The 14798-nt window shown below is 42.5% G+C and overlaps 1 protein-coding gene across 1 annotated transcript in view; it reads right to left on the bottom strand.

Moving 5' to 3' along the window:
• The window catches only part of SORL1 (sortilin-related receptor, L(DLR class) A repeats containing), a 236220-nt gene that overhangs the window by 26686 nt on the left and 194736 nt on the right, over positions 1-14798 (bottom strand). The window contains exons 32-37 of the mRNA XM_006833925.1: positions 13681-13830; positions 5236-5367; positions 4257-4383; positions 3911-4080; positions 1757-1869; positions 950-1054 (exon numbers count right to left, since the gene is read on the bottom strand). Coding sequence (XP_006833988.1) covers positions 950-1054; positions 1757-1869; positions 3911-4080; positions 4257-4383; positions 5236-5367; positions 13681-13830 — 797 coding nt within the window. The remainder of the gene's footprint in view (positions 1-949; positions 1055-1756; positions 1870-3910; positions 4081-4256; positions 4384-5235; positions 5368-13680; positions 13831-14798) is intronic.

Here is a 14798-nt window from a genome sequence, read left to right as displayed (position 1 = left end):
TTGAGTGAATTCTGACTCAGAGCAATCCTATAGGAGACAGTAGAACTGCTCCATAGGGTTTCCGAGGCTTTCAATCTTTACAGAAGCAGACGACCTCAGTTTTCTCCCACGGACTGGCTGGTGGGTTCAAACTGTTGACTTTCCAGTTAGTAGCTCAATGCTTAACCCACTGTGTCACCAGGGCCCTAAAATAGAGTGAATTTTAAAAGGTACTGATGCAATTATCAGTGGAATGGAGCCTCTGACATGTGCATTTGATGGGTCTCGACAAACATTTTACACAACATCTTATCTCCTTCCTGCTAGGTATTGGTAATATATTTACTATCCCCACAGCATTGACTTAAACCTGGCACTTAGTATAGATCTGGATCACCTGCAGCTGAAGATAAGCAGAAAAGATGTAGGTGTAGAAGTACGCAAATTAGAAAGCTAACCGTATATCTGGGATGTTAGCAGTAAAAGCTGTATACTTGTGAGCCCTTGATTATCTGAAGGAAGTCCAGTTTTGAGTTCTCTGTGGCATCCGTTTAAGAGACTGAAAGAAAACTATAATTCCCAGGGGGAGGATTTTGCAGTCTGCTAATGCGCTGTGGATTAATGCACCAGACTGCCAAGCTGTTTGAACTGCAAGGTCGGCAGTTCAAGCTCACCAGCTGCTCCTCGGAAACCCTATGCAGGGTTGCTATGGGTCAGAACCAACTCAATGGCACTTAACAACAACAATGTGGTACTGTAGGATAAGCACTGGACCACAAGGTCGGTTTGAACCACAAGGTCAGTAGATCAAACTCCCCAGCGGCAACTCAGAAACCTTATTCATGGTCACTATGAGTCAGAACTGACTTGCAGGCACTTAGCAACAACAAATGTGTACATAATCAAGTTCTCATACACATTGCTACGTTCTACGAGTTGCTAACTGATTGAAAGGGAGGTCAGCACTCACTCTGACAGTATAGAGAGCGTTGGCCAACAGGTCCTTGATTTCGGTAAAATTACTAGGAGCCCTCTGGGAGGCCCACATCTTGGAACCACTCCTGCTGTATTCTACCTAAATGAGAAGAAAACACATTAGTAAAAGGTGGCTGAGGGATATGATTCAGCTGTAAAGAACAAATGAAGCTCTCATACCTGTCGTCACACGGATAAACCTTGAAACCATCAGGCTGAGCAAAACAAGTCAGAGGCGAAAGGACAACTACCGTGTGGTCCCACTCATGTGAAATGAGTACATTAGGCAAGTGTGTACTGAAACCAAAGTTCATTAGTGGTCCCCAAGGGCTGGGGTGAGAAGAGAGGGGAGTAATTGCTGAAGGGGTTCTGAGTTTGTGTTTGGGGGTATGTAACACTTGTAGAAAGGAATAGTGGTCGTGGCAGCACATGGCAACAGCAATACCACTGAAACAGATATAAAATGGATACAGTGGCAGACTCTGTCACCTATGTATATGTGAGGAAATCCCATTACTCGTAATTCCATTTTTCCATGAGTTTCTTAAAGTTCCCTTGTATTATACCTCAATAAAATTAAAATTAAAAAACGTAAACAAATGTCTAGCGCACATCCAATACCTTAAAAAAAAGTAGGAAGAGAGAGGGATGTAGAGGCAGGTGGATGAGTAAGAGTTCTAACAGATAGGTCATTATTTACATATCTGCATGAGTCCCATCAGTCACACAGAGTACCACTGTGCTTGGAACCCCAGAAATCTCTTCCCCTGACACACGGGGCTAACTCATAGAAGACACTTACAATGTACTCTCGGACAAGGCCACGGGCGTGGGCAGGAGGAGTCCAGTGACCCACAATCACACATTCGGCTTCACTGTAGAGCGATAGCTGCAGATTTTGAGGGGCATCTGGCACTAGAAAAGAGTCAAGTTTGGATTAAAATCCATCTTCAGTTAACTAGAAATTTCCCTGAGCTTAAAATAAGGACAAGAAGGCATCCAGAGCTGGCACTGGGTCTCAGCCACTAGAAAAGGCCATCAGCTTGGGCCTTCACACTGACACAAAACACTTCTTCTTCCAGAATGCAAAGGGGCACTGTCCACATTCACCACCCAGTTTGCCATACTGTGGTGGTGAGAACACTAGCAGTCTACTTGATAATTAACCAATGAAAACTTTATGGGTTCACAACAGCACGTTTCCTGGCTTGGTTACTCTGGACGTGGTATCAGGAGGGACAAAACGCTTGAGGAGGACATCCCAGGAAGAGAAGCAGAGGGCCAACAAGACAGTGGACGCCATCAGTGAGACGGAATGGTACAAGAGTCACTGAGATGAATTCAAACACACCAATGAACATGAGGACAATGTAAAACTGTACAATGATTCGTTCTGTTGTACATAACGTCACCATGAGTCATAGCTGAGGACAGCAATCTCTCTACTGCTCACGCATCAGATCATGGCTTGGTCTACGCTGACATCAGTTTGTGGCTCACAAGGGCTGCAGGGCAGAGTCACTTGGCTAGCTTGAAATATCATTACCCTTGAGGCTTCAATTCTGAGATCTTATTTGTCTAGGGCAATGCCCACTGACTCAATTTCTCATACAAAACAGAGAATTATGGGAATGATTACAAAAGAATATGACTATTTCCTAACATGACAAGATTTCTGCATCAAATAATGTGATCACATTCAAAGCAGATGCCTTAATGGGCTTAGTGCTGGCATGTTCAAGACACTCTGGGTCTTCTCTTGTGGCTGCCTTCAGAGCCAGGTGAAAAGTCCATGATGCTTTGTAGTCAAACTTCCTTTTCACTACAGAGAGTATTCATTCATGTTGACAACCCACAGAAGACTGTTCATCCACAACTCATGGCTGCAGGTATGGCTTCTTCTTCATGTCTGAATGTTTAATACTTAACATAATCCCTGGGCAATAGTAGGTGTTTAGCTCCTATCAATGGGATGAAAATTAAGAGTAGGAATAATTCTAAGGTCCACAGGTTCTGATGGCAGTTGTAAATAAACAGTTCACAAAATATTTCAGGCAATGGAAAAACATCACTGGAAGAATCAGACATTCGTCCAACATCAAGGACTCTGAAGTGGGGGTAGTGGACTGTCTTGATCACATAGATTTTGGTATGTTTCTTAAAAAGAGACACATTATTTCTTCTTGTTCTTATTGCTAGTGGCCATGAAGCCAGATCCAACTCATTGCCTGCTCCTATACGCTCTCCGTGAGCACTGGTGTGTGCGATTCATTGTTGCAGTCATTGCGTCAACCAATCCCATTGAGGATTGCTCTAGCCTTCACCGGACCTCCACTTTACTAAACATGATGTCCTTCTCCAGTGATCAGTCCCTCCTTGATGCAAGTTCCATTGTAAGTTGAATGAAGTCTCCAACAACATTCCGTGATTCATAGTTTTCAAAAGTGGATCACCAAGTCTTTGTACTTTGTGTCTTAGCTTGAAGCTCCACTGAAACCTGTCCACCAAGGGTGAACTCCGCTGGTGTAGGAAATACCAGTGGTATTAACTTCCCGCATCACAGAAACACACAAACCACCACCAGTACAGCAAACTGATAGACAAATGGTGGCAAATACTTCTGAGATAGGCCTAATACTTCAATGGCAGTGAGCTCCCAAGGACCAAGTACTAGGAGGTATCTAAAGAAGGAACATAGGAGGCAGGGACTACACAAGAAACAAAAAAGCACAACTGTGGAGAGAAGCTGAAATTAACCTCTTAAAACAGAAATACAGTAACTGAATAATAGAGAGAGAAGTGTTCAAAGCTCAGGCAGGAACATGAAGCTAAAAGCAAGACAAGCAAAGGCACAGGTACGTGGCGATGCTGCCCCACTGCTGAGCATCCTCTGGAAACTCTCCAAACACCACTCACTAGAGCTGGGTACAGGCCATAAATACATCATGGCACTTACATCCTTCTGGAGTCCTCAGGTTCACAAAGTCATTGGTGTTGTGCACCTTACTCAAACACTGGACCTGCACTTTAACCTGATAGGTGGTATCTGGTTTCAAGACTTTTAATATCGTGCTTGTTTTATTGCTGTGGGTCTCCAGAGTTTTCCATACGCTCTCTCCAACCACTCTAGCCAAAAGAATAAAAATATCGTCAGACAGAAGCAGCATAGGGTGACTAAGATGCACAACTCAAGTTAATAAAGAGCCAACACCAGCCATGTTGCAAAGGACTACTATGGAGCATAGCTGGTGGCCACAAGGATGTCACTGTCTTCTGCCACAGCCAAGCTGAGACCCACCTACCTGTAATAGATGTTGTAGACGCAAGAAGCAGAAGGCATTTTTTTGGGCCTCATCCAGGTCAAAGTTATGTCCCCGGAGAAATCAGCAGTCCACTGAAGATTCTGAACTTTGTATACAGTTGAATCATCTGGAGACAGAAAAGTAAAAAGTAAAAGAAAGGTATATGTTACTAACTCCAGCCTTCCTGCTTTAGGAAGAACCCGTGGTTGGTGCAAATGGTTGATGTGCTCAACTGTTCACCCAAAGGTTGGAGGTTCGCGTCAGGAGAAAGACCTGCTTTCCAAAATCAGCCACTGAAAACCCTATGGACTCACACTTCTCTAAAACACACAAGGCTGTCATGGGTCAGAAGTGATGTTCTCATGAGGCCACAGTCGTCTTTAAAAAGTCCTAGATATATGAATACAGTTGGTTTGAGACTAGTAAGCATGAGTAGAGTATATCTTTCCTAAATTTCCAATCCTATTTTTCCTTGCATTTCATCTCCTTCATAACAGAAAATGATACAGGTCAAGAACAAGGACAGAGGAGGATCCATTACTAAATAATCCCCAGACAGAAGGACACAATGCCTTCTCACCTGAGAGCTCAAGGAGTATAAGCCCACGGGCACCAACTTGAGGTGGGAAGGCCATCTGAAACAAAGCTGAAACCAGCATCCCACCATCAGAGTGAAACACTGCTGCTGGTTGCTGTCTAGTTAATTCTGACTCAAACAGACCCCAAGTGTCTGGAGTAGGACTGCACCATAGGGTTTTCAAGAAGCTGAGCACCAGACCTGTCTTTTGAGAGTGAAGCTACTTGAAGTTGGGTCAAGCCTTATATCAATTGGTGCTGCAAAACTAAGAAGAGTCCATCTCATTTTCAGATGTAGGAAAGCTAAAGGAGTCTAGGTGAGAGTCCCACCGGGGAGGTTTCGGGACAAGCCGTGGGGTAGGTGAGTGACACAGTCCAGACCAGTGACGCAGGTGGTACCCACCACTGCAGGTCCTCTCATCGCTGCCGTCAGAGCAGTCCAGAAAGCCGTCACAGCGTTCAGACAGCAAAATGCAGGTCTCGCCGTCCTCACACCTGAACTCCCTGCTCATGCAGGTCAACGTGCTGCGTGTGGCTGAAACACAAAGAATCTTCTTAAACTCATAGCGGCGGGGCAATGTTGAGACGCTCAAGGCTGGGCTGCTTTATTCGGGTTTTAGAAAAACGGTTTGGATTCTTCTAACTAGCCAGTTCCCGTTTTAGAACATGATTCTGGAGTAAGGGGTGTAGAATCGATGCTGAAACAATGATATCAATGATATTGTGTTATGTGTATTTAACTGGAATCTGCCTTAAGGAAGAGTGACAACTTCAGCATATATTGCTTAATATTGCCAAGGTTCAGCTACTACATAAAACAATTATAGCACTATTGAGTTTGTAAAGATCTCTATAGATCAGGGACCTGGAATAGTGCCTGGCTCATAGCAGGGATCTACAAATTGTAGCTATTACTTGACAATACTACTGTTTATTCTATTACTGATATTATTTTTTTGCAGCACAGAGTGACACTGATCACTGGTTTGAGCAATAATAATAGTGAGATGCCTAGTTTTTGTGGCACTTTTAATTGCATAGGTTTTTTTCCAGAGATTTTTCATACAATGAGCTAATGCAAATAAAAAGCATTGATAAAAATTATGCAACTGTATGGTTAGATTATTAACCATAACCTGATGTTCTCTCCAGTTCCGAAAGTAGATTTTGTATGAGGGGCTCTAAATAGAATCTATGACAATACAATTTCAAATGATCCTAAAAAGAGAGAAGAAGGGAATGGAAGGATATACCATGCAAATGGATAAGAAGACTCAACATTGTCAAAATGTCAGTGTTGTTGTTAAGTGCCATCGATTCCAACACATAATGACCCTGTATATAGGGTTTCCAAGGAGCAGCTGGTGACCGTGAACCACCATCACCTTTGCAGCCTGACACATTAGCCCACAGCACCACATCAGGACTCCAATACTATCTACTAATGTGATTTACAGATATAATGCAATCCCAATTCAGATTCCATCATCATTCTTAAAAGAAATAGAAAAAAATAATTACCAACTTCACATGGAAAGGCCAAGAAACCCCAGATAAAGAAAGCTCTACTATAGAAAAAGGAACCCTGGTAGCACAGTGAGTTACAAGCTGAGCTGCTAACTACAAAGCCAGCAGTTCGAATCTACCAGTTGCTCCTTGGGAGACAGATGAAGTTTTCTGCTCCAGTAAAGATTAACAGCTTCGGAAAACCTATACAGGATCGCTATGAGTCGGAACTGATTTGATGGCACACAACCACCACCAACCACAGAAGAACAAGAAAGTCTGAGGCCTCACACATACACAGTACTCAAAACAGCCTAGCACTGGTACAATGACAGATACAAAGACCAGTGGAACAGCTGATCTGACAAAGAACCAAAATCATTAAATGTGGAAGAGATAGTTTCTGGCAACAACATATCGGACAAAGGACTAATCTCTAAAATTTATAAAAAATTTCAAAACCTCAACAACGAAAAGACAAAAATTGCAATTAAAACATGGGCAGGAGGCACGAACACACAATTCACCAAAGAAGACATTCAGGTGGTCAACAAACACATGAAGAGTTGCTCCCAATCATTACCCATTTGTAGTTGTTGTTAAGCGCCATCAAGTCAGTTCTGACTCATAGTCACCCTGAGTAAGGTTTCTGAGAAGCGACTGGTGGGTTTGAACTAGTGATCTAGCAGTAAGCAGTGCAGTGTTTATCCTACAGTGCCACACCAGGACTCCACTCTTATTATTGTTAAGTGCTGTCAAGTTGGTTCCAACTCATAGTGACGCAGCAAAGAGTTTCCGAGGAGCAGCTGGTGAGTTTGAACCGTCGATCTTGTGGTTCAAACCAACCTTGCAGTCCTGTGCTTATCATAGACTACCACACAAATCAAAACAACAGTCAGATAGTATCTCATTCCGCTAAAAGCAAAGTTCAGAAAAAACAGAAAACAAAAAAATACTGACAAGTGTGTGGAGAGACTGGAATCCTCATATATTGCTGGTGGGGGTGTAGAATGGTACAACCACTATGGAAAATGGTATGGTGTTTCCTTCAAAAAGAGAAATACCATATGATTCAGCAATTTCACCATGAAGTATATATCCTACAGCAAAAAGAGCTATGACATAAACATATATATGCATGCCCGTGTTCATCACTATTCAGGTACAGCTCTAGTCACAGAAGCAAACACATGGGAACAATCTTAGTGTCCATCAGCAGATCAATGAACAAACAAACCATGGTACATATACACAATGGAACACTAAGTAACATCAAAAAATGATGACAAATCTCTGAAACACCTCAAATATGGATGAACCTGGAGGACACTGCTTGTTGCTGCTAAGTGCTGTTGAGTCGGTTCTGACTCATAGTGACTCTGTATAAGGGTTCTGAGTAGCAATTGGTGGGTTTGAACCACCACACTATGACGAAGGAAAGAGAAAAATATCAAAAGCAATAATGGCTAAAGAGATGAAAAAAGCAGGCAGAAATAATAATCAGTAAGCTAAAGAAAGTAATAGAACAAAAAGTGATGAACTGGTATGACAAAGGCTGTGGCATTCTGCTAAACAATGAGGTTTTTAAAGTTGACACAGATGAATTACACTGAAGACAAAAATTCATCTCCAAATCGTACACAACAAAACTGATTTTGAAAAATAAAAAATGATAGCAATAAGAAAGATACAAGAAGAGAGACTACATAGAAATATTAATCAAAAGAATAAAAAATATTCCTCACTATCTGAAATGGTTTGGTTTATTGACTTATTTAATTCTATGAATGGCAAATAGAAGTATCAAGCAATTTATCTGAGTCCTTTTGGGGTCTGAGTTCCAGAAAACAAGCAACAGGTGCACCAACAGAGAGAGACTCATTCCAAAAATGCATCTGCCTCTGTTTCATGTCAGATTTGGAATAACAAGGTTTTAGTAATGAGAGAGTCCTCTTCTATTTTCCTAAACTGAAAACAAGCAGATCAAAACAAAAAACAAAAGAATCACCTTTGCCTGGAACTTGAGGCAGTAGAAAGATCCACAGACACTTTTTAAAAAGACGCTATACTACATTCGAATTTCCTAACTTGCAGGCAAAGAAAGGCTCCCTGATACAGTCAAAACAAAAGCACAAGCCACTAGTCTCATGAAGGAGGTGAGAGAAGGCACTCGGTGGGACCCCTTCAGCTCTGCTGAAAAAGTCAGCATGAGGAGAAAAACGTACTCATTGTGACAATCAGTGAGTTTCAGTTCATATAAAGTACTGGGTGGTCAACACAAGCATTTTCTCAACTTAGAGCCACCATGACCTAAAGGATCTAGTGACATTTGCTATTAAAAATCCATAACTATAGCGATCATTATAAAGAACAATGCAAACGTGAAGACTGGTGAAGGCTCATTAGAGAGGTAAGTGGAGAAGATCAGGAGGAAGGACAACTGATGTTGCAAAATGCTCCTGGCGGTGTCGGAGCTTTAAACTTTCTACCAGAATGCCTTGCACTACATTACACTCCCGTGTGAATGAATGCTGTCGTTAGGTGCTGTTGAGTCTATGAATGTTGCTGTTGTTCAGTGCTGTCATGTCGGTTCTGACTCATAGTGACCCTGTATAGGGTTTCTGAGGAGCTTGAACCAACAACCTTGCAGTTTAGTGCATTAACCTGCAGTGCCACACCAGGGCTCCAAGTCTATGAATAGTCAACATTTTATCAACCCTAGCCCCCACCCCACGAAACCTGCAAATTATTATCCTTTATTCCTCCCCTCAGCTAGTAGCATCAGCATTCACTCAGCATTACCTTCAATATACTATGAGGCACATGAAATACCATCTCGCCTTGCACTGATCAAAACAACAAATGCTGGCAAGGTTGTGGGCACATTGGAATTCTAATTCACTGCTGGTGGGATTGTGAACTGGTACACCCACTATAGAAAACTATATGGTGCTCCTCCAAAAAGTTAGAAATAGAAATACTATCTTATCCAGCAATGCTACCTCCAGGTACATCTCCTAGAGACATTAAGTGTAGTGGTATGAATAGAAAATGTAGATACCCATATTCACTACGTCAGTATTTACAATAGAATAAAGATGGAAGCAAACTGAAAGCCCAACAATAAATGAATGAATACACAAAACAGTACATACATACAATGGAATACAACAGTTAATGATAATAATGAGTCCACAAAACATAACACGGATGAATCTGCAGGACACTCTGCCAAGTGAAGTCAAATACAAAAAAATAAACAACGTATGATAGAACTTGTATAAAAAGTGAAGAAGAATAGGTCTACATAGAGGAAGCAACACTCTGATTGCTACAAGGATGGAAGGGAGAGAATCACTTACTAGGTAGTAGGCACATGCTAATTCTAGCGAAGGGAAAGGCAGCTCACACTATAAGGAGAGTCAGCACAATGTGACCAAGGTAAATGAAGACACTGAAAGGTATACAAGAATAAAGAACAATTGCAGCAAATGTTGGTAGTACAGTGGCTCTGTATGATAAACACTAGACTGGTAACCACAAAGTTAGCAATTGAAGCCCACCAGCTGCTCCTTGGGAGAGAAATGAGGATTTCTGTTTCTGTAAATATTTACAGCCTGAGAAACCGTATACAAGATCACTGAGTTGGAACCTACTTGATGGCACTTAATAACAACCACATAGTAATGCTGTAACATATGAAATTCTACAACAGTAATAAGAACCAAACGTCTGTGAGTGATTCCATATATGTGTACTATATACATGGGAAGATGTAAGGAAGAACATGGACGTGCAGATATCAATACAGTCATGGGTATTTGTATATACATATCTGCATGTACTACATTTCGTAACCACTATGCTACCAGAGCTCCTTCTTAGACACATCCAAACACCTCATAGGGCTAACATATAGGGTTCAAAGGCTAAGGACCATAGTCTCGGGGGATATGTAGGTCAACTGGCACAACCATTCATAAAGTTAATGCTATACATCTGAATTTGACAAGCAGCATCTGGGGTCTTGAATGCTTGTGAGTAGCCATCTGAGATACTGTTGGTCTCTTCTCATCTGGAACAAAGGAGAGTGAAGGAAATCAAGGAGGCACACAGGACTAAATGGCCCACATGAATCAATGGCTTGAGACCAGGAAAACTTTATGGCGTCCAGCCCAGCTATCACTTCCAACCTGTCTGACCAGGGACACAACAGGTCACAGCATGTCTTAGGGCAATAGTCTTGAGGTAATCTTCTGGTCTCTATTAGCCCAGTGAGTTTGATCTTAATTACGAGTTTTGGTCTACATTTCTCTCCATTCTAACCATGACAGATGTGTTTTCTTATCTTTTGCACCTTTGTACAGGCTACTGCTTGTGTCTGAGATTTCCCACTGTGTCCCACAGCTCTCTGTTACGACTCCTCCAGGTATCATCAGCTCAGAGGCCTGTCCTCCCTCCTCTCCAGAAAGTTGGCATATCCCCTCTGAACAACTTTAGCCGTCAGGAAGAACTTCTATTATTTCCTATGGCATTGTGGAACAAATGCCATAGCTTTTTTACCCTGGCTTCGGTTCCAGAGAAATAACCCTTGAAGTAATCTGGGATTTCCAGGCCACACCAATGAATTTGTGCTGGCAAGTGGTACCTGGTCACACTAGAAAAGACTCACTTGGGAGGGTCAACGTCAACTAGTCTTAAAAGGCATGATTTAGTCTATCATGCAGGACTGGCCATTTAAAGGCCACAATATGAAGGTTCTGAAGGCTTCCTGGCTGATGAGGGGAGGGGGATATACTCTCCTGAGATATGGCAGCTCTACATTAGGGAACCTTCCCAAATCTTACCTATCCATCTCCTCCTTATGATGACCTCAATAGGCTGAGTCTTACAATAGTAAAACCAACAGCTGCAAGTGTATCTTCCACGAGTCATTCTGGTGACTTAATGAAAACCAAGGATAGTGTCCTCTTAACCTATAAGGCCTCACCTAACTCCAGGTGGCAAGGGTCAGAGAGCAAGACTGCCATGTAGACAGTTGGTGGCAGAAGTTACGGAGAAGTGGGAAAGTGAGGCTATGGCTGTTCTTCATCTTCTGGGAATTTGCTTGGTGTCAATTCCTATCCGCAAAGCTATCACTGCAAACACTATGTCCCATTTACTGACACAACTGTTTCTCTACCAGAATCTGCATCCCCAAAAACCTGATTAATGATTACCACATCACACATCATGAATAAGAATTTGCTCATGAAGTTCAAAGGCTCTGGAAGAACCCAGTTGGGAACCTGTAGAGAACAATGCTATGCACTGAGAAGAGACAACCAGCCATCGCTCTTCCCTTCCTCCCTGAGTCTCCCTGGGTTTGTCTGGTCTTGATGATGAGCCAGGGCACTGTTTAGAAATATGGATTCTGAAGGACCCCCTGCCCTATTACATCTTCTTCAGCAGATATGAGGGTAAAGTACCCAAATTTATAGTTCTTATAAGCATTCCCCATGTGATCCTTCTAAGTCACATAAATGTCTTAACTACGAAGTCAAAGGAATTAAGAGATTACTAACCCTCCCTCCTTCTAAAATGGTTAAGACTTTATAGGGTTAAATTTGAGGCTCAGTTATTCATTTGTTTGGAAGAGTTTTTTGGGTTTTTTTAAAGAGGAACAAATGAGATCTGTACAGGCATCAAAGAGGAATCCAGGTGCTTGCTGCTTCCGGTTAGGTGAGAGGTAAAAGGGATGTTGTGGCTCCCCTCCAATTTACCAGGGCAGACAGCAAGCAAGCATGAAAGGAACACTCTTATCAGCAATGAAAAGAATGGAGTTGGCTAGAACATCAGCTGTCTTTTTTGTGAGGTAGGTGACTGGGTAGAGGAGAGACCCTGTAAACCAGAGAACCCCACAATAGTACCAGTATTCTCTTCAAGAGGCACAGTGGTAGTGAGGATGGACTGGCTCTGTGTCAGCCACACCCTCTTGGTTTTGATCGGGCCACAGTGGGACTAGTCTACAGCTGAGGACAACAAAGTGCTGCCTCACCTATTTGCGGATGAGTTGCATGCCTTCAGTTCTGTGTTCTGACGTAAAGTCCATCTGCTCTCACTGCTTACCTCATGCCATCAACCTCTGTCAGCTTGCAAAAGCCAGTGTCAATTGGCATAGCATAGTCCACAAAGACTATGCTCTAGATCCTACTTCAGCGAGAAGTGACTTGGGTTTTAAACACTTGCCAGTGGCCATCTAAGATATAGCTGTTGTTCTCTCCCCATGCAGTGTTAAGAAGAGTGAAGAAAATCAAAGCTACATAGAAACAGTCCAAAGGACTAATGGACCACATGAACTTCAGTCTCAATGACCCTGAGGCCAGAAGCACCTAGATGGTGCCTGGCTACCACAACCAACTGTTTTGGTAGAGACCACAATAGAAGGATCTGGATCAAGTAGGAGAAAAATGTGGAACAAAAATCAAAATCATAGAAAAAAAAAAAGGCTAGCCTTACTGGTTGGAAAGGGTGCCCCAGAGACCACAGTCACCCTTCAAATCTGGAACTGATCTCATCCCTGTGGTTCAACTTCTAACCAAATGGTAAGGTCTCTAAGGTAATCAACCTTATGAGATCAAAAGGGCACATTCAGGAGGATGAGGCACAGAAAGAGGAATGGAAACAGACAATACAGGGAGGAAGTGGGATACATGAAGTTCTATCATGAGAACGGTGATCAGTGAGATGAAACAAAATGTGCATGAACTGTTGAATGGAAAACAGATTTGCTCTGTGAACCTTTGCTCAATTCACAATAAAATGTTTAAAAAAAAAAAAAAAAAGTCTGTGCTTGCAGGTACCAGGATCTTTACCTTGTTAAGTCTGAAAGAGGATGCCTGTATCCTTTCACAGTTAACTCAGATGATCTTGTCATTATCCTCCACGAGTTTTAAGAGTGGGTATCCTATCTCACCAATTACAGCCCTATGCCCGACAGGTGCGGACTAAATACCTCTGGAAAAGCCACGCACATACATAAGGTATGGTCTCACTCACAGGTGTTTTATGACACATTTACCACAAAACCTATTTGAGGCATTTTTCTCATTCAGAGAGCATTTTAACTAAAACTGTTCCTGGTATTTAATAGCCACACAATCTCTTACAAAGAATGTGACTATGGCAGTGACAAGGGTCCAGGTGAGAAAATCCCAATGTAAGATTTTAGTGAAAGCATGGTTATACATCAATGTATAGAGTCCCGTGCCTGGGTGTACTGGTCGGGAAATGAAGCACCCTCAAGGAGAAATCCTACTGTCTGAAGTGCACCCTGGGGGTGACCTGCTCTCTCACTACTCACGGCAATTGGCCTCATCTTGGCCATCCTGACAATCCCGGTGACCGTCGCAGCGTTTCCAGTTGGGGATGCACTTCTTTGGTTGCCGGCACTCGAACTCAAATCGGTCACATCGCCCAAGCTGAGTGGTACTAGAAGGGGCGGTTACATTTCCTAGAAAAACGAACACACAAGACTTTAACTTTTTAGCATTAATAATGCTAGTTAGCAACAGCAACCAGTTCAATATTCAAGTGGGTGAATGAAGCGCTTTAGGGTCAGTTGTTCAAACTCATCAGCCGCTCCTTGGAAACCCTATACAGGGTCGCTATGGGTCAGAACCAATTAGACAGCACTTAACAACAACAGGGATTACAATGGGAATGGGGACCTAAGGGCAAACATGAGTGCTGGATACAGACACTGATTGGAGGCCACATCTAATTCTGTCCTCTCACAGAACCTCACTAAAGCCACAGGTAAGAGGCTGCTTTTAAAGACAGACTCACAAGGATGGGGAAAACAGGGAAAGAGACAAAAGTAACACAACTTTGGAAGCTGTGAAGCAGACAGATGAGTGTAAGTGACTAGAGACCAGAGCAGGCTGCTGGGGGAGAGAGTTAAGAACAAAATGCTCTACACAACACAATCCTGAAGGAGCTGCAGATGTTTAAGAAGCAGTTAAGATTCCCCACATCCTCTTTCCCTCCAAATACTGCAAGACAGCTGTCCCGCCATCACTCCAGTAGGAGACTGGACAACTATTACTTGGAGAGTTTCAAAACAAAGGTTTTCTTGACCAGGCACAGTTAAGAGCAAGAAAACAGTAATAAAATAAATAAGTAAATCCACAGAATGTGAAGATGCCAGCCTTCTTTCTCAAGAACCCTAGCAGGGAGACCTTTAGCTCCAAGACAGGGGATTTTAAGAATCTTCTCTGGGGAAACTGAGCAGCCTCAGAGACAAGCCCTAAAGCTACCTACACTTCAAGAGTCGCCCAACAAACACTCCCTTGCAATGAAACTCAAAGCTGATAGATAACTTCTTCCCATGTGTTCAAAATTTCTTCCCATTGTTTTAGTCCCCCAGCCTTAAACCTAAGCAGCATTCTCTGAAAGAACTTGTAATATGAAAGACAGAGA

Source organism: Chrysochloris asiatica, unplaced genomic scaffold (genome assembly GCF_000296735.1).
Source record: "Chrysochloris asiatica unplaced genomic scaffold, ChrAsi1.0 scaffold00008, whole genome shotgun sequence".
Lineage (NCBI taxonomy): Eukaryota > Metazoa > Chordata > Mammalia > Afrosoricida > Chrysochloridae > Chrysochloris > Chrysochloris asiatica.
Note: the sequence above shows the minus strand (reverse complement) of the source record. Positions and strands in the feature narration are given on the sequence as shown.